The sequence below is a fragment of the Aotus nancymaae genome, unplaced genomic scaffold, assembly GCF_030222135.1.
Source record: "Aotus nancymaae isolate 86718 unplaced genomic scaffold, 86718_ANA_hifiasm-v0.15.2.pri h1tg000007l, whole genome shotgun sequence".
NCBI lineage: Eukaryota > Metazoa > Chordata > Mammalia > Primates > Aotidae > Aotus > Aotus nancymaae.
Window position 1 is genome coordinate 17,344,646 of NW_026988418.1, and position 20,148 is coordinate 17,364,793.

General features: G+C 47.6%; 1 protein-coding gene across 1 annotated transcript; it reads left to right on the forward strand.

Moving 5' to 3' along the window:
• Positions 1-246: 246 nt before the first annotated feature.
• DIO1 (iodothyronine deiodinase 1) lies at positions 247-19,916 on the forward strand. Its single transcript, XM_012442676.3, has 4 exons — positions 247-696; positions 10,841-10,984; positions 15,525-15,724; positions 18,767-19,916. Exons 1-4 carry the CDS (start codon positions 360-362, stop codon positions 18,833-18,835), a joined length of 750 nt encoding a protein of 249 aa, XP_012298099.2. The 5' UTR covers positions 247-359; the 3' UTR covers positions 18,836-19,916.
• The last annotated feature ends 232 nt before the right edge of the window (positions 19,917-20,148 follow it).

Consider the following 20,148-nt stretch of genomic DNA (forward strand, 5'->3'; position numbering starts at 1 on the left):
GCAAACCTATTGACTTGTGGGAGAACCTCTAACAGGGTCTCTTTAAGTGTGGTCTTTTTAAGTATTTGTTTTTTAAACATTAATCAGAGGGAGAATTTAAGATGTGGAATCTACCAATCCAAGAATCTCTCTAAAGTTAAGGCAAAGAATGGGAAATGATCATGATTAGAACAGACCTTTGTGCACCTGGTTAGGAATTTTCTGTCTCATGACAGAAAGGCAAACATCTTCTGACCTGACTCCTTCCCCTGGCCAGGGTTGGCTGCTCCTACCCTGTACCTTCATTCAGCTCCGCCCAGTGTCGCCTGGCTGCAGCCTCTCTGCCCGTAGGTCTCAGAGCTTACTCTGGCTGTGCCGAGATGGGGCTGCCTGGGCCAGGGCTATGGCTGAAGAGGTTCTGGGTGCTCTTGGAGGTGGCTGTGCATGTGGCTGTGGGCAAACTGCTTCTGACATTGTTTCCAGACAGAGTCAAGAAGAACATACTAGCCATGGGCGACAAGACGGGTATGACCAGGAACCCTAACTTCAGCCATGACAACTGGATCCCGACCTTTTTCAGCACCCAGTATTTCTGGTTCGTCCTGAAGGTCCGTTGGCAGCGACTAGAGGACACGACTGAGCTAGGGGGTCTGGCCCCAAACTGCCCAGTGGTCCACCTCTCAGGACAGAGGTGCAACATTTGGGACTTTATGCAAGGTCAGGAGGCTGCTACCCACTTGCGGGGTGCTTGAAATAGCACGGGTAGAGGGGGGTGAGGAGATGGGTTGGAAAGTCTGAATTCTCCTAATACTCTTGCTGCTCCTTGTGGAACTTGTCCTCTTCCTGCTTCCTGAAACTAGGACTTCTTGTGGATTCTGTTTCTCTAAGTAACATCACCACCTTCCCAGGCACTCACATCACGAACCATCCTGTCTGGCATTTCAGCCCCTGGAACACTGCTCTTACTGCACAGCCTGGGCTACTCTTTGCCCACCTCTCTGCCTAGTTAACTCCTGTTCAATCTTCAGAGTGCTGCTCAACCACACTTCTCTCGAGAAGCCAAGCTCAGTTCCCCCACACTAGGCTACCCCTTCTCATCTGCCTGCTTAACATCCTGAACTTTTCTTTGTTACACCTGTCGCAGTTTGTAATTATGTACGCTGGCTGGGATTCTGTTTCCCTCACTAGCCTGCAAACTCAATGCAGGTCGAGACCATTGCTCTAACCCACGATTCCACCCATACCTGATGCTGGCACATGGAAGCTGCTCAGTAAATACTTGTTAAAGATCTCTCATTCTCTTTCTAACTCCACCCACTCCCCAGTCCAGGCAAACCAGTTTCATCTACTTGAGTTCTGTACCTCTCCACTCAGTTTTCTCTTTTTTGTCCTTCCAGCTTCTCTTCCTGCCAGAACTCCTTTCTCCCCTACTTGCCCACTCAGCCAGCCCAGCTTGTGAATGGCTGCGGGATCACTCTTCTGTGAGTACATCCCAGCTCAACCGCTTTCAGCAGCTCCCACTGCATTTAGGATGAAGCCCAGGCTCAGCCTTGGACAGGTCCTCCCTGGTCAGGCTCCAGCTTTTCCTCCCAATACTACCTCCAAGCTCCCTCACACTCATTTCTTCTGGACAAACTGTTGGGCCTTGTACATCTCTTATACCTTCCCTTGTCTTTGCCTTTGCTGATTTCGTTGGCTGGTCAGGAATGCCTTTACCCTCTCCATCGCCAACAGTCCAAATCCCCCTCATTCACGCAGGTCCAGCTCTCTTGCCACCTCCTCCTCCGTGAAGCCACCTCAGCTCCCTACAGCTAGGCATGCACTCTCTCCCTTCGGCTCATGGCTCTCTGTCTGTGCCTCTTCTTGGCCACTGCTGCTTTCTGCCTAGCACCTGGCTACCTAAGCACAAGTCTTATTTCCTTGCCCAATGGGGAGCCTCAGGAAAGGGTGTGTGTCTGATTTATCTCTGGATTCCTCAGCATGCTTGGCCCAGGGCCTAGATGCAGCAGGTAAAGAAGGCACCTGAGGCAGTTGGTTTATCCCGTGCTTTTCTTGTTCTTCTTTTACTTTTCTTTAAAAAAAATTTTTTTTGAGACAGTGTCTCACTCTATTGCCCAGGCTGGAGTGTAGTGGTGCAATCACAGCTCACTGCATCCTTGACTTCCCAGCCATCCTCCCACCTTAGCGTCCCTAGTACCTGGGACTACAAGTGCACACCACAATATTCAGCTAATTTTTGTATTTTTTGTAGAGGTGGGGGTTTCACCATGTTGCCCAGGCTGGTCTTGAACTCCTAGACTCAAGTGATCCACCAACCTTGGCCTTCCAAAATGCTGGGATTACAGGCATCAGCCACTGTGCCCAGCCTATCCTGTTTTTCAAAGCATGTTCTTTAGAACTTAAATTCCACAGATATGCTTTACTATGTAGTGTTCCCTGGTCAAAGTAGTTTGGGAAACCCTGAATACTATATCCTCCTCCTGGAATTTCATGTGCCTATGAGTGTGTGCACGTGAGGAGTTTACAATTCCATAGAAGTGAAATGGGGGAGGCTATAAAAACACAGAACTTCTGCCTGCAGGACTTGGAAGGTTTCCTGGAGGAGGTGGCTCGAACTAGGCCTTGAAGAATGGGTAACATTTTTGTAGCTTGGCAAGGAAAAAGGGAAGAGTGTTTCAGAGGGGAAGGCAGGAGCTTCTTTTTTGTTGTTGTTCATTCATAATTTTAAACCACAGTGCACAAATGACCTCAGTTCATTCAACTAATCCCTCTGGTAATAAGAACGATGGTAATAACTAACTTACCACATGCCCGTGTGCCAAGCACTGTAACAGAATCAGGCCAATTTGCTGAATGCCAATCATCTGCAGATCAGTTCCCTGAAAGCCAGCTTGCCTCATGGCCAGTTCACGGAATGTACTTGCATCACCTAACTGTCCACTTTCAGGGAGCCGGTTTACATTTTAAAGACTGTTCAATTTGGGCCAGGCACAGTGGCTCACACCTGTAATTCCAACACTTTGGGAGGCCAAGGTGGGTGGATCACTTGAGGTCAGGAGTTTGAGACCAACCTGGCTAACATGGTGAAACCCCATCTCTACTAAAAATACAAAAATCAGCCAGGCATGGTGGCAGGCACCTGTAATCTCATCACTTGAACCCAGGAGGCGGAGGTTGCAGTGAGCTGAGATCATACCACTGCACTCCAGCCTGGGTGACAGAGCAAGACTCTGTCTCAAAATAAAATAAAATAGACGGTTCAATCTGTTTCTGCTCCCTGCTGCTGCAGTTGAGACTATAAAATGTTAAGAGTGACCAGGTGCAGTGGCCATGCCTGCAAACCCGGCACTGTGAGCAGCCAAGTGGGAGGACTGCTTGAGCCCAGCAGTTCAAGAACAGCCTGTGCAACATAGTAGAGCCCTGTCTCTACAAAATATTTAAAAATTAGTGGGGTGAGGTGGTGTGCACCTGTAGTCCCAGCTACTCAGGAGGCTGACTGGGGTTACTGGAGCCCAGGAGTCGAGGCTGCAGTGAGCCGTGTTCGTACCAGTGCATTCCAGCCTAGTGACAGAGCAAGACCCTGTCTCAAAAATAAATAAATAAATAAATTATTTTTAATGGTGAGAGGAGGAAACTGAAGCAAAAGAAAAATCTAGTCACAAAATAGAGTTGACTTTCAACACATTAACCTAAAGTCCCCTGAAATCATAGGTACTAACAATACAGAAATAAACAGCATAGGCCTCTTTCCTCTGCCCTGGAAAGCCTCTTAACCCTGAGTGAGAGATGGTGTTGTGTCAAGGAAGCAGAGGGCACTGGGGAAGGAACCCTGTCAAGAGTAGGGTAAGGAGGTAGCCAAGGGAAAGCTTCCTGGAAGAGAGGATGGTAAGCTGATTGTCCAGGGGCAGTGAAACCTTGGGGTGGGTGAGGAAGGGGGGTATGGGGAGCACGGCAGGGCAGAAGGGAGGAGCAACAGAGGTCTGAGATGTGGAAAAGCATTATTCAGTTTGGCAGAAGTGGGGTCCCAGAGGCAGGAAGGGGTGAAGGATGAGGCAGAAGGCATCATCAGGAACCAGAGCTTATGGGGCCTTGTGTGTCGTAGCTGCAGGTTGACTTCATCCTGGTGAGTTCTGGAAGAGTTTGTAAGTGGGAAGTAAACATGATCGGTTCTGCTTATTAGAAAGATATTGACTGGGTGCAGTGGCTCATGCCTGTAATCCCAGCACTTTGGGAGGCCTAGGCCAGTGAATAACTTGAGGTCAGGAGTTCAAGACCAGCCTGGCCAATCTGATGAAATCTTGTCTCTACTGAAAATACAAAAATTAGCTGGGTGTCATGACGTACGTCTGTAATCCCAGCTACTTGGGATGCTGAGGCAGGAGACTCGCTTGAACCCGCCAGGTGGAGGTTGCAGTGAGCCAAGATCACGCCACTACACTCCAGCCTAGGCAACAAAGCAAGATTCTGTCTCAAAAAATAAAAAGAAAGAAAAAAAAAAAAAAGACATGTTGTAATACTTTGGAAACCCACCAGGCCACCAAAAATCTCTGTTGTATGCTTTGGTTATAAACTCTGAACTCAGAGACAGAGACAGAGAGACCTGAAGAATCTTTACTGATAATCTAAAGCAGCTGCTTCATTTTTCGAATGCAAAGGCCCAGAGAGGTGAATGACTTGCTTAGAGTCACACAGGGAGTTCTGTGAAGAGCCAGAACTAGAATGTGTGCCTTCTGACTCTCAGCCCGTGCCCTTGCTGTTACTGGATGAGACAGCAGGAGTTCAGGGAAATTCTCGGCCACCGCCAGTCCTCGACGTGTCCACACACATGCACACACACAATATACACAGACTCTTGGACACACGCAGAGCAAAACATCAGGAACTGGCATGATGTGGCAGAAGGCAAGTTCTGGATGATTTACTTTCTGAATAACGAGAGTTAATCTGAAAGTGGTTTTATTTCAGCCCCTGTTTGAAGTATTTTAACATTTTTCCAAGTATACTTACAAGTGTTGTCCAGTAACAATAAATCGGATTTCTCTGCTGAGAGATCCTGATGAGGGGGTTACTGACCCGGGCTGTTTTCCCATGTATACAAAGGAGTTGGACTTGATAGTCTTCACTGGATTCTTCTTTTTTTTTTTTTGAGACAGGAGTCTTACACTGTTGCCCAGGCTGGAGTGCAGTGGTGTGATCTAGGCTCACTGCAACCTCCTCCTCCCAGGTTCAAGCGATTCTCCTGCCTCAGTCTCCCGAGTAGCTGGGATTACAGGTGCTCGCTACCACACCCAGCTAATTTTTTGTATTTTTAGTAGAGACGGGGTTTCACTATGTTGGCCAGGCTGGTCTCAAATGCCTGACCTGGCGATCCGCCCGCCTCGGCCTCCCAGAGTGCTGGGATTATAGGCATGAGCCACCGCGCCTGGCCTGGATTCTTGAAATGGTATTCTCTGCACTGTGGTCTGTGGACATGGGCAGGGCGTCAGCCCCCATGTACTCATCCTTTATCTCTCTGCTGCTGAGGAAAGCAGAGAACTTAGTTTAAACTTTGCCCTCAATATTGACCACTGCACCCAACCACACGATAAATAATTAAGCAAATGGCTCTGTGTCTTCCAGGGTCTGAATCAGTGGATGTTGAATTTTTTCCCAATTAAAAACAAAATTTCATACAGCTGATACTTAGAGTTGATCACAACCATAAGTCTTTTGGGTTATTTATTTTTTATTTTTAGTTTTTATTTTTATTGAGATGGAGTTTCATGCTGTTGCCCAGGCTGGAGTGCACTGGCACGATCATAGTTCATAGCAATCTCATTCCTGGGCTTAAGTGGCCTTCCTGCCTCAGCCTTCCAAGTAGCTGGGAATAGACATGTGTCACCACAACTGGGTAATTTTTTTTTAAGGGACAGAGTCTTGCTATGTGGTCCAGGCTTTTTGGGTTCCTACCTAAAGAGTGACAGAGTGACTCTCTGGGGTCATAGGAGGCCAGTAACTGGCCACTTGGCCACAGTTGACCTCTGAGTTGCCCTCCTGAAGCCTGGGCCTCCTTATCACATGGGTGAGGAATCATAGTGCAGTCAACCAGCAGAGACTGGGGCTATATAAATCAATAGTTGCATATTTTCTTTCTTTTTTTTTTTAAGAGACAAGATATTGTTATGTTGCCCAGGCTGGAGTACAGCGGCTATTCACAGGTGCTATCATAATATAATACAGTCTTGAACTTCTGGGCTCAAGTGATCCTCCTGCCTCAGTCTTCTAAGTAGCTGGAACTAGACACACTTGTCTATATCTGACTCATTTTTCGCAGTTTTGGCTGCCCAGCTCCTAACTCTCCTTCCTACTTAGAATTCTCTTTTTTGCATTCTGTTTATGAAACAGTGTACCCAGCCTTGCTCTATATAAGGAATATAAACCAATTTTGTTTCTTCTTTTACTTGGCCACCAGGAAACTCAGAGTCAAAATATAGCTCAGTTACAACAAATGCATGGGATCTATGGCCTGTGTGTATTCCATTTTCCCCTCCTGTTGTATGCCTCCCAGAGGGGCATGATTAAAACAAAATCTGGCCAGGCATGGTAGCTCACACCTGTAATCTGAGAACTTTGGGAGGTCAAGGCAGGCAGATCACCTGAGGTCAGGAGTTCGAGACCAGCCTGGCCAACATGATGAAACCCCATCTCTACTGAAAACACAAAAATTAGCTGGGTATGGTGGTATGCACCTGTAATCCCAGCTACTTGGGAGGCTGAGGCAGGGGAATTGCTTGAACTTGGGAGGCGGAGGTTGCAGTGAGCTGAGATCGCACCTTTGCACTCCGGCCTGAAAAAAGTAAAAAATAAAAAAATTCTATTTAATGTTTTAGTATAGGTGTAAGGAGCTTTAAATTCTTTGCAGAATAGCAGAACACAGAGGGGGTATAGTTAACCAAATAAACCAAATAAGCCAGTTAAGATGCCCTCTACTCCCCATCTATCAGCAAGCCCTGTCAATTCCACCTTCTCCCCAACTCTATTGCCCCGCACTAGCAAGCCCAGGCTCCCATTCTCGCTCTCTCTCTCCCTCTCCCTGTTTCTCTCCCTCTCCCTCTCCCTCTCTCTCTTGTAGGGACACAGTCTCATTCTGTCACCCAGGCTGGAGTGCAGTGGCACAATCACAGCTGACTACAGCCTCAACATCTTGGGCTTAAGGGATCCTCTGGCCTCAGCCTCCTGAGTAGCTGGGACTACAGGCACACACTACTAGGACCAGCTAATTTTTTTTTTTTTTTTGTACAGATGAAGTCTCGCTATGTTGCCCAGAGTAGTCTCGAACTCATGGGCTCATGCAATCCTGCCTCGGCCTCTCAAAGTGCTGGGATTACAGGCATGAGCTACTGAGTCCAGGCCCATTGTCTTTCATGTAGACTTCTTCAATGCCCCCAACTGCTTATCCCTCACTTTCCTTCTCACTCTTAGTCCTTTCTCCACAGGGCAGCCAGAGTGATCTTCAAGTATAAATCTGTCATTACACAGCTCTACTGTAGCAGTCAGGGTTCTGGCTTGTAAGCAACAGAAGCTCCCTCCGGTTTTCTTGGTCACATACACATATGTACATAAAGGAATATACTGGAAAGATGTTGAGTGCTTTCTAGAATCAATACCAGCTGGTCTTGATTGGACTGTCTTTTAGCATCAATAGTTGGGCTTGGATGCTGCTGTCATTGTGGTTGCCATGGGAACCCATCACCATCTCTTACAGGGGCACCACACTGGTCTGTGGATGAATTCTACCATCTCAATGACTCCCAGAATCAAAGATCTATGTGGAAGGGCATAATTAGCCCAGCTGGGGTCACTGCCTGAGCCCTGGCTGCCAGGGTAGAGTGTGAACCTGGCCCTTCTGTCTTCCATAGAGCAAGGCTGGGCACACTGTTTCATAAGTACACTACAAAATAGGGAATTCTAAGTAGGAAGGAGAGTTAGGAGCTGAGCAGCCAAAACTGCAACAAATGAGTCAGATGTAGTCAAGTGTGCCTATAGGTCCAGCGACTAAGAAGGCTGCAGCAGGAGGATCACTTGAGCCTAGAAGTTCAAGGCTGTAGTGTATTATGATAGTACCTGTGAATAGCCACTGCACTCCAGCCTGGGCAATGTAACAAGATCTCGTCTCTTAAAAAAGAAAACAAAGAAAGAAGATATGCAACAATATTGACCACCCTTGCTTTCTATCCCCATGATAGCCCACATACCTAGAATAAAATCCAGATTCTTTACAAAGGCTTATGAGGGCCTACCTGCTCTGGCCATCCCTAATTCTCTAACCCCTCTCGTTGCTTCCCATGTCAGTGGTTTTGTGGGGCCTTGAACACACCAAATTCTGTCCCTCCTTGGGGACTCCCTGACCTCATGATCTGCTCACCTTGGCCTCCCAAAGTTCTGGGATTACAGGCGTGAGCCACCGCACCTGGCCGCCTGTCCTTCATTTCTCAGGTTAAATGGCAACTCCTCTCTGCCCTGCCTGTCTAAAGTAGGTCACTCCTTTCTAATCTGTCTCCTAACACTGATCATAATTGGAAACTTCCTCATTTATGCATTGACTTACTTTTCTTGCCTGCCTCCCCATTAAGCAGACTTCAAACTGCACACAGCCAGAGAGCTGCTGGTATCATTCTCTGCAGAATCCCCAGTGTGTGGCAGGGAGACTTGCATATTTTAAGTGCTGAATAAATACTTCTAGATAAAATGAGAGTGTGCTACATGTTGGGGATATGAGGATGAATGAGAAACAGGCCCTGGCCTCAGGGGACAATGAGTAGGGGGAGCTGGGGAGCATGTGGACACTTAAACAGGCCATGTCACAGTGCAAGACCAGCCACGCTCCAATAGATATATGGTAAGGGCTCGACATTGTCAGCTCTGGCTGTAAGAAACCACAGGGGGCTGGCTGATCCCCAGAGTCGTCCTCAGTCTAGGATGGAGAGTTACAGAAGCCTTCCACCCAGGGCTGGCTTCATGGACACGGAACCAGTGAATCGAACAGGGGCCCACACTCAAAAGGGCCTTGTCCTTGGCGTTTAATGTTCTGCAGCAGCTGGTCTTGAATTTTTGTTGTTGCTGTTTTTAGTATACCAGAGTTGCAAAGTATGTCTTGAAATTCTTCAAAATTTTATCTTTGAATCTGCATTTTGTAAGTGAAACCCTATGTGACAATGGAGCATGCCTGGAGGACTTGGAGGCTCTGCTTGCACAGGCTCCTGCCTTCCACAGCCTCCCTGCCCCACCAGGACATGTTCTCCAAGGCCCACTCTCCCATCCCCAGGTGCTCCTTCCTGCTCCCACCCAGAGACTGATGCCATCTCCTGACCCTAGAGTGGGCCTGGATACAGAAGTGAGGAAGGTGGGGGTCAGGTGAGAAAGGTGGGGTCAGGTGTCTCATCCCCCAGTGTCTCATGGCAGCTGTCCCCATCCTGGGCTCACAGTGACTGAGGGTGGGGGGAGCCTCTTGCCCACCCCTTCCCTCATCAAGGTACCTAGTAGGTCCCTCACAGAGGTTGCAATACCCTGTGGGTTGGGGTGGTGGGCAGGTGGGAAGGGGCCATATCTGGCTCAACTTCTGTGATTTTGGGTGGGGCACGGCATGTTGGTCTGGTGGCTGGAGGGAGAGGGGAGGTGCATGCACACTCAGTCTCTGGGGTGCTGGGTAGCTGTGAGGATCTGCTCTCAACTCTACGAATATCCCTGTATCAGGGGAGTATGACATTAAATAGCAACTAAAAGAGAGGGACCGTAGAAAATTAGAAACGTCTTTGTATTTTAGGCTGGACATAGTGGCTCAGGCCTGTAATCCTAGCACTTTGGGAGGCAAAGGCAGGTGGATCACCTGAGGTCAGGAGTCCGAGACCAACCTGGCCACCATGGTGAAACCTCGTCTCTACTAAAAATACAAAAATTAGCCAGGTGTGGTGGCACGCATCTAGAGTCCCAGCTACTCAAGAGTCTGAGGCAGGAAAATCACTTGAACCCAGGAGGTGGAGGTTGTAGTGAGCTGAGATTGCGCCACTGCATTCCAGCCTGGGCGACAGAGCGAGACTCGGTCTCAAAAAAAAAGAAGGAAACGTCTTTATATTTTAATGAATTTTATGGCACTTTCCCCCACTTTTTGGACAAGGAGCCCTGCATTTTCATTTGGCAGCAGGCCCAGCAAATTATGCAGCAGTTCCTACTCCAACCGTTCACTCTCTTTGTGGAGCTGCCTTCGGTGCCTCCCAGCTTCATAGCTCAGGGAGGAGATAAAAGCTCATAGCAACAGCTACGCACCTACTATAGGCCAGGCACCAGATGAAGCCCTTAACTCTATTAATTTATTTACTCCTCATAACAATGCTATAAAGTATTATTATGCCTTCTTGTGGACGAGGAAACTGAAGTGCTATGAATAGAAAGAGCACTAAATTGAGAGTCCAGAAACCAGAATGTTCATTTTAACTCCTCACTGACCTGCTGTGTGACCTGGAGCAAGCGTGTAAAAGTTTCTTTGCCTATAAAATGGAGAAAAATGACCAACCCTGCAGTATTACTAATCCCATCACATGAGAGAATGGATGCATGCCTGCCTCATAAACCGCATGAAAGGGGCTCCTCTTATATTTAAGGAGCCTGCCATGTGGCAACTGCAGGTGGTCTGTTGAAACCACCTCATTTAGCAGCCCCTGCTAAGTCATGCTCTCTAGACTTTGGACCCTAGTGCCTAGGACCCTCCCTGGGGTGGGGGTGGGGGGGCATAAAAATAGCAGAATTGAACGTAGGAGTGAAAATGGTGCTTATAAAAGAAAGCTGTGGGTAGAGTCTCAGTTTGTGATGGTTCTTTCTGTTTCAGGCAACAGGCCCCTGGTGCTGAATTTTGGAAGTTGTACCTGACCTTCATTTATGTTCAAATTTGACCAATTCAAGAGACTTACTGAAGACTTTAGTTCCGTAGCAGATTTTCTCATCATTTACATTGAGGAAGCACATGCATCAGGTACAGGAAGATCCTCTGCCTCTTCCACCTCTTCCCGCTGTCTCTTTTCTCTCTCCCTTTCCCCCAGGCCCCATCTAAAGGTTGGGAGGTGGAGGGAGGAAGAGGAGGAGAGAGGGGAAGAGCCGCTATTCACTGCGCACCCACCACTCTCAGGCCCTGCGCTAGGCTAACCTCACGGTCTGTGCTTTCAACCAGGCTACAGAGAGCAGAACACCTGGAGTGACAGTCTGGCTGGGAGAGGATTCTAACATTTTGATCAGATAAATAGGGAAGTCAAGGGAGAGAAACTGATTTGAACACATTTATGAGGAATTTAGACCCACTCAAAATGTGACAAGTGAAATGATGGCCATATGGCAATTTTCTTTTTTGAGACAAGGTCTCATTCTGTTGCCTGGGTTGGGGCTGGAGTGCAGTAGCACTCACATGGCTCACTGCAGCCTCAACCTCCTGGGCTAAATCGATCCTCCTGCCTCAGCCTCCCGAGTAGCAGGGACTGCAGGCACATGCCACCACGCCCAGCTAGTTTTTTTGTATTTTTTATAGAGACAGAGTTTCACCATGTTACTCAGGCTGGTCTTGAACTCCTAGGTTCAAGCAATCTGCCCGCGTCGGCCTCCCAAAGTACTGGGATTACAGGTGTGAGCCACTGTGCCTGACCTATATAGCTGCTTATAAAATACATCCCAAGACTCCAAGGGACATTACAGTTCACCTCCGTCGGTAGTTCCGAAGCTTTGGTAAGCATCAGGACCACCTGGGGAGCTTGTTAAAACGGACTGCTGAACCACACCCCAGGGTCAAGTCCATCTGGGATGGGGGCCCCAGAATTTGCCTTTCTTACAAATTCCAGGTGACACAGATGCTTCTGGTCTTGGGAGCACACTTAGAGAACCACTACTTTAGGCCAACTTTTACCTGGGGAGAAAATCCTTTCCACAGCCCCTAACTGGTGGTCACCCATGTTCATTACTTCACAGGACATCCTGTTCCTTTGCTGGACAGCTCTGTTCATGAGACAGTTCTTCCTTATAAAGGGCAGACACGTCCCTCCCTGAAACTTCTACACCTTGGTCTAGAAGTTGTAGAAGCCCATTGAACTTTATAAAAGGGTCAGACACCCCTCCATCTCCCTGATCTCCATGGGGCTTGAATCCATGAGTCTGGCCCAAATCTCAAATCTAGAGATTGAATAAGGCAAGAAGCCTGGTGTGGCCAAGAGGAACAAGAGTCATGTGCTCACTCATCTCCCCACAAGATGGGAGAGAAGCTGTCTGGCTCATTTGTCACCCAGCACCCAGTAGAGTCCATGTCACACAGTCAGAGCTCAGTAAAAGTTGGGTGAATGAGTAAGTGTGCAGGCCAGTATGAGCTTTGCTGGTTTGTCTGTGTGTTGTAGGCACAGAGATTACTACCGATTAATTTTCAGCCAAGTTGGACCATCAGTGCTTTTCCCAGTGTGGTCCCTAGATGCCTGGTGTCAGAACCTCTTGGACTGCTTATTAAAAACACATATTCCAGGGCCCCACCCAGACCCATTACATCTTGATTTATATACACCTAAAGGTTTAAGGACTGCTTTCAACTTATTATTGTGTTCATTTAACTGGCAGCTTCTGTCCTCATTAAGACTTTGGGACAACTTAAATTATTAGCACAAGGTAATAGGTAAATGGAGGTCCATCATACCATTCTCTCTACCTTCATGTATTGTCTTACTCTGTTTTGTGTTGCAATAAAAGAATGCCTTAAATGGTATAATTTATAAAGAAAAGATATTTATTTAACCCATGGTTCTGCAGACAGAAGTTTATGGGCATGGCCCTGGCTTCTGGCAAGGGCTTTTGTGCTGTATCCTGACATGGTGGAGAAGATCGAAGGGGAAGTCAACACTTGCAAAGAAGAGGCGAAAACCTGAGGGGTTCCTGGCTTTATAACAACCACTATCACAGAAATGAATCCGTTCCTGCAACAACTAATCCAGACTTGCAAGAGTGAGAACTCATTTGAGAACAGCACCAAGCCTTACGTGAGGGATCTGCCCCCATGACCCAAACACCTTCCACTAGGCTCCATCTCTCAACACTGCCGCATGGGGGATCAAATTTCAACATGAATTTCAGTGGGAACAACCAAACCATATCCAAACCGTAACATGTATATACCAAAATTTCCATAATAAAACTTAAAAAAAAAAACCAGCCTGGGGACCAGCAGAGCAAACGTAAGCACAATATATCTCTTTGTCAAATATCCCTTTGTGAGAGCAGCAGCCATCGGTTAAAGAAAGAGACCTTGGGCAGTGAGTGACATAGGTGTTTGTAGTCTCCATGGCAGTGAAGAGACAATACCTTGATGTCATCACAGCTGACAGTTGAAGTTCAGCCAAAGTTAAATTAATTGTCTTGGGGCAGCACTTCTCAAACTTTAATGTGCACTCTGGTCACCTGGAGATCTTATGAAAATGCAGATTTTGGCTCAGGAGTGCCAGGCTGGAATGGAGCCCAGGTGAGGTAAGGCTACTGGTCCAGGGTCCACACTTTGAGAAACAAGGTCCTAAAGGATGTAGCTTTGATCTTTAAAAGAACACATTGCAAACTGCCACAAGAAGAGTGGGATCATCACAGAAATTGTTTCCTGGTCCTGATACCTATCCCTTGACCCATTTTTCCCAGAGTCAGACTGGGCAAATTTAACCCTTTCCAGAACCCAGAGCTTCTCACCTCAAGCCACTGAGGAAAGGTTTTCCTGTACCTGTCCTGACATACCAGTTTTTCTGCTCTGTGATTTGCCATTGCTAATGCAGACAGTTCTTCCTCCTCCCCATCTCCTTCCCAAGGGTCTTTGTTTCTGTCAGACAGAAGTAGGTATGGCCTGAACCTCAGAAATAAAACATAGAGAGCCAGTGTCCACCAATCCTAGGGGATCTGGGGTCTGTGTCCCAAGTCAGTTGGGCTCCTTGTCCCCACATACCACATTTGTCCAGGTGGAATATGGGGAGGCATGAAGTGTGGTGAGAGGAACACAAACTTTAGAATTTCAGACCTGAGTGTGAATTCTACCTCTACTGGCTTCACCTCTTCAGTGCTTCAGAGTCCACATGACCTTGGGGCAAGTAGAAGGGCAAGGCCACTAGCAGTTTATGGTTATTTTTTTCAACTTGTGGGCCCATTGTGCGTCTCTCAAGGACAGGTAGGATGATGGTTTGGAGGGTAGTATGATTAGAAGGCCGGGAGACTGCTTAGGAGTGCATGGGAACAGGGGTAATTGCCAGGCTAGCTATTGTACTTGGCTATGAGCTCACCCTGAGTGGCTGATTTTGTGGCTGTCAGTAAAGCTCATGCAATATCAGCTGCAGTAGCGGAGGTAATAGTATCTGAACTAAGAAAAAAGAAGGCCCCACTCTGCTTACTCTGCAGGTGGGTGGGTCAAGGAATCCGAATATTTCACCCATCTGGCTGGAGCAAAAAGCTGGAGAGATGGGGAGAAGCCAGGTCACTGAGAGCCTGGGGGACGACACAGAGGAGCTTGAGATTTGTCCTGAGGGCAGTAGCCACAGAAAGATTAAAGATTAGGCAGGAGAGTGACATGCTCAGATTTGATTTTTTTTTTTTTTTTTAGACATAAGTTTGCTTTTGTCACCTAGGTTGGAGTGCAATGGCGTAGTCCTGGCTCACTGCAACCTCTGCCTCCCGGGTTCAAGCGATTCACCTGCCTGAGCCTCTCAAGTGGCTGAGATTACAGGTGTGCACAACCACGCCAAGCTAATTTTTGTATTTTTAGTAGAGACGAGGGTTCACCATGTTGGCCAGGGTGGTCTCGAACTCCTGACTTCAGATGATCTGCCCGCCTCGGCCTCCCAAAGTGTTGGAATTACAGGCGTGAGCCACTGCACCCGGCCCAGATTTGCATTTTTGAAAGAACACTGTGGTGAAGAATTAGGAGAAGAAAATTGTTTAGACTCTGGAGAGTAGTACTTAAATTCGGTATGAATTAGAATCATCTGGAAAGCTGTTAAAACACAGATGTCTGGGTCCCATTCCTAGTCCATCTAGGCTGAGGCCTAGGGTTTTCACTACTTAACAAGCTTCCAGGTGATGCTGATGCTGCTGGTCTGGGGACACACACTTAGAGAACTACTGATCTAGAACCTTGCCTCTTCAAGTATGGTCCAGGCACCAGCAGTCTTGGCCTCCTGGAAGTTAGCTGGACTCTCAGCCCCACCTTCGACAGACTGAATCAGAATCTTACTTTACCAACGTCCCCAAATGATGCATGCAAATTCAAGATCAAGGAGTGCTGGTTTACTGGACTATTTCACATTGAAGAGCAGGGGCCTGGCAGCCAAGAGCCCTGGGCTTCAGTTTTAGATCAATCACTAATTCCCAATGTGACCTTGCACATTCAACCATAATAGGAAACTAGGCCAATCATTGCCAAGGGCTCCTCTGAGAATCTCAGTTAAAAATGAGGGGCTATTTAGTCTGCAGAAAGTGTGTGCCATGTCAATGGAACTTGGTGCCTGGCCTTTCTCTTGTAGATGGCTGGGCTTTTAAGAACAACGTGGACATCAGGAATCACCAGAACCTTCAGGACCGCCTGCAGGCAGCCCATCTGCTGCTGGCCAGGAGCCCCCAGTGCCCTGTGGTGGTAGACACGATGCAGAACCAGAGCAGCGAGCTCTATGCAGCACTACCTGAGAGGCTCTACATAATCCAGGAGGGCAGGATCCTCTACAAGGTGATGACCTGGGGGCAGGGGGTCCAGGGAGGGCAAAGGGCCCAGGGAGGGCAAAGGGCCCAGGGAAGGAGGGCATGGGCAAAAAGAAGGCTTTGCATCAAGCAGAACTGGATTCAAATCATCACCCAGTCATTTACCAGCCATGTGACCATGGGCGAGTCCTTTCACTTTTTGGAGTTCCTTCAGTTTCCTCTTCTGCAAAATAGGAATGTTGGTCCCCACCTCACAGGGGATGAAATAATGCACGCAAAAGTCCCTAGCATTTGGACTGGAGCTGCATCCTCCTGGCTGCCTTTTGAACCCAGATAATGGCCCAGTCCTGGTCCGGTTTCAAGCTGAGAGACAGAGACTGTTGTTTTTGTTTTTTGGAGTTTTTTTGAGACAGACTTTCACTCTGTTGCTAAGGCTGGAGTGCAGTGGGATGATCTCGGCTCACTGCAACCTCCACCTCCCGGGTTCAAGTGATTCTTCTGGCTTCAGCCTCTCAAGTAGCTGGGATTACAGGTGCACACCACACCTGGCTAGTTTTTGTATTTTTAGTAGAAATAGGGTTTCGCCATGTTGGCCAGGCTGGTCTTGAACTCCAGACCTCGAGTGATCCGCCCGCCTTGGCCTCCCAAAGTGCTGGAATTACAGGCATGAGCCACCGTGTCTGGCCTGTTTTTGTTTTATAGATAATGTTCAGAGAGGGGGAATTGACTTTGCCAAGGTCACACTGGTCAAGGCTCTGATTTCAATTCTAAATCCGCTGATGGGGTGGGCCAGAAATGAGAAGGTCTGATGCTGCTAATATCTGAGGCAGGCCTGAGCCCGGGCTGGCGGGCTAGAAGGCTCAAGGGGAATGGAACCCATGGTCTGGAGCTGGAAATGCTAGATGCAGGGACGTGAGGCAGAAATGCAGTCCAGGCTCCCTTTCTTGTGATTGTGCCCTCTCAAGAGTTCCATGAGGGTGGATCATGAGGTCAAAAAATCGAGACCATCCTGGCTGACATGGTGAAACCCCATCTCTACTAAAAATACAAAAAATTAGCTCGGTATGGTGGCATCACCTATAGTCCCAGCTACTTGGGAAGCTGAGGCAGGAGAATCCCTCAAACCCAGGAGGCGGAGGTTGCAGTGAGCCGAGATCGCGCCACTGCACTCCAGCCTGGTGACAGAGCAAGACTTCATCTCAAAAAGAAAAAAGAGTTCCAGCCTGGTCAGGGTGAGGGAGGTAAGTGCACAGCTTCTGACCCTTTAGACACAGTTGTCTTGACCTCCCTTGAGAAGGTAGAAACTACGTCTTAAAGCTACTGCAGGGATTTCAAGCCTTAGGGAGCAGATGAAATCAAGTATGTGGATGTTCTTCTGTCCATAGATCAAGATCAAGCTGACCCTACTTATTCAGATGAAACAAGTAAAAACTTGCAGGTAAATTCCCCATAGTGCAAGGGTCACAGTAGAATTCAGGTCCTTCATCCTTTCCTGTACCCTGAGATATGGTTCAGGCATGACTGAGGCAAGCTGGGCAGAGTCCCTACCTTGGATTAGACCCTGTGCAAATACCAGAAACATCAAAATAAATTAAAAATGACCCAAATCTTACTTCAAGGTACTCACAGGCTGAGGGATAAGGAAAACCCAAATAAGACTAGTACAGTGTCCCAACTGCTGCGGGACTCCAGAGCAGGGGTCAGCATGCCTTTTCTGTATGGGGCTGGATGGTAAATATTTTCAACTTTGTGCCAAGTAATCCCTGTCGCAACAATTCAGTTCTGCTGTTAGAGCACAACAGCAGCTGCAGACAGCATGCAAATGAAAGCATGTGAGGCATCGGCCCTGACCTGGCTCTCAGGCTGCATGTTTTTCAACCTCTGGGGAAGGGTAGGCTTCTCAGAGGAGGCAGCAATTGCTTAGGCCTTGAAGGATAAGGAGTTGGCCAAGTGAGCACGGTGAGTGAAAAGTCACCGCAGCATAGGGAAGAGGGTGGGCAGAGGCACTGAGGCATAGTAGGGCAGAGTATGAATAAAGGATGGGGACACTGGAGTTGCAGGGGTCTCATTCTGTACCAAGGGGTTTGGCCTTCATCTTAAGGCAAAGGAGAGTCACTGACAGGTTTGGAGCAGGAAAGAGGCATGATCAGACCTGTACTTAGAAAGTTCACTGGTTCGGGCAGGTGCGGTGGCTCATGCCTGTAATCCCAGCACTTCGGGAGGCCGAGGAGGCAAAGGCTGCAGTGAGCAAAGATTGTGCCACTGCACTCCAGCCTGGGCAACAGAGCGAGACTCTGTCTCAAAACAAAATACAACAATAACAACAAAAGAAAGTTCACTGGTTCCATGGCCAGGCATGGTGGCTCACACCTGTAATCCTGGCACTTTGGGAGGCCAAGGCAGGCAGATCACTTGAGGCCAGGAGTTCGAGACCAGCCTGGCCCATGTGGCAAAACCCCATCTCTACTAAAAATAAAAAATTAGGCAGGTGTGGTGGTGTGCACCTGTAATGCCTGCTACTCAGGAGGCTGAGGCATGAGAATCACTTGAGGCCGGGAGGCGGAGGTTGCAGTGAAGAAAGTTCACTGGTTCCTGGATGAAAAATGGACCGGAGGGAGCAGGGACTAAGGACTGGGGATAGGTGGGAGGGTGGCAGCTGCCCAAGCTGTGGATGAAAAGGGCAGACCGAGGGCAGTAGAACTGGAGAGGCAGAGATGGCTGAGGTAGGATGGGTAGAACTTGATGTGAGACTGGAGAGGAAGATTAGGCCAGTCTGAAGGTCTGATTACGGAAGAAAACCTTATTTGTATAGTCCCCTTCTCTTTCTGAAAGTCTGTGTCACTTTACGTCCTCTAGTTTTCCTCCTACTTCTCTGTCCAGCCTTCCTGTTAACTGCTGATGGCACTGTGGACACTTTTTCACCCACCTTACAGCTGCAACTGCCATTGAATTAGTCATGCTGACGACGCCCACATAGACATCATTTGACCAGATCTTGCAACTAAGTTCCAGACCTACATGTCCCTTACAAGTTGGAAATCTGGGAATGCCTGATTCATTTCTCTTGCAGGGTAAATCCGGCCCTTGGAACTACAATCCAGAGGAAGTTCGTGATGTTCTGGAAAAACTCCACAGTTAATCTGGACAGATACCTCAATTCTAGGTGACCAACAGGAGGGCTTCTCAAGGCTTGCCTCTCCCTGAGACCCAGCTGGCTTTTACCTTTGACCTGTGTCCCTAGCTGAATCACTAGCTCAGATTTTTCTAATCTAAGCAAACAACTCCCAGCTGCGGAATACAGGTCACAGACCCAATCAGGACAAACTGTTATCATCAGAAGATGATGCAACACTCGAGCTGTTCAGGCCAGTTTCCTATTGAAGAAAGTACAGCTTCACACTGCTCCCACCGTGGAGACCACATTCATTGCACACTGTCTTTGAGAGAGCAGTTGCACTCCACAGTCACACTTCTAAGGTATGGTGTCTCTCTCCAGCCACGTAATTCTCTGATACCACGTAATTCAAGTTAGCATCCCTTCTATTAGGGAAATTCATTTTATCCGGTTTGCATTTATGGAATTGATCACTTAAGACACTAAATTGGTTTTTAGAACCAAGTATGGGAAAAATTCCAGTTGTCAGGAAGAGATGAGGAGCTGGAAGAGGAGGGATTAGAAACAGGAGGAGGCAGTCATCCTCTCCTTGCCAAAAGATTTAAACCTTTCTACGTTGGTGGTGATGATGGGTAGGTTTCCATGGTAACACATCTCTAATTTTACCAGGGAAGAGGAGAGTACTCACTTCACCATCTTCGAATATATTTTATAGAAATCTAGCTCTCTGTACCCTGAAATCTTCCACTAGCCTCACTTTTCAACAGAGTCACCTAGAAGGGAGGGTTGGCTTCCCAAAAGCATAACCTTGACCAAACCAAACAACAGGCACCAGCAACGCTGTCATTCAGTTACGCAGAAGCTCCTACGTGGAATTCTGTTTCTCTGATTTCTTCGCAAGTCTCTGAATGGTCATTTGTGTTAGATTACATCCAACTAATGGATAACCATTGTTATTCATCTGTTTTAACTCTGTGTCTTTACATATTTGTTTATGATGGCCACAGCCTAAAGTATACACGGCTGTGACTTGATTCAAAAGAAAATGTTCTAAGATGCAGCAAGCTAATAACACAATGATTAAAACATACCAGGTTATTTTGGATGGCTTCAGTGTGATCTTTATATTTTCTTTTCCAATTTGTATTGGCCCAGTGTAATCTGACTAGCAAAAATACCATTTGCTGGAAGAGCCTCATTTGTGGGGAAGAACATTCAGGCTCTGCGTTACATGTTAAATGTGGTTTTATCTTATGAACTCCTGCTGGAGTGAAATAATTTTTCACATTGGAATCAAATTACCTTTACAACATGACATAAAAATGGATCTGAAAGGC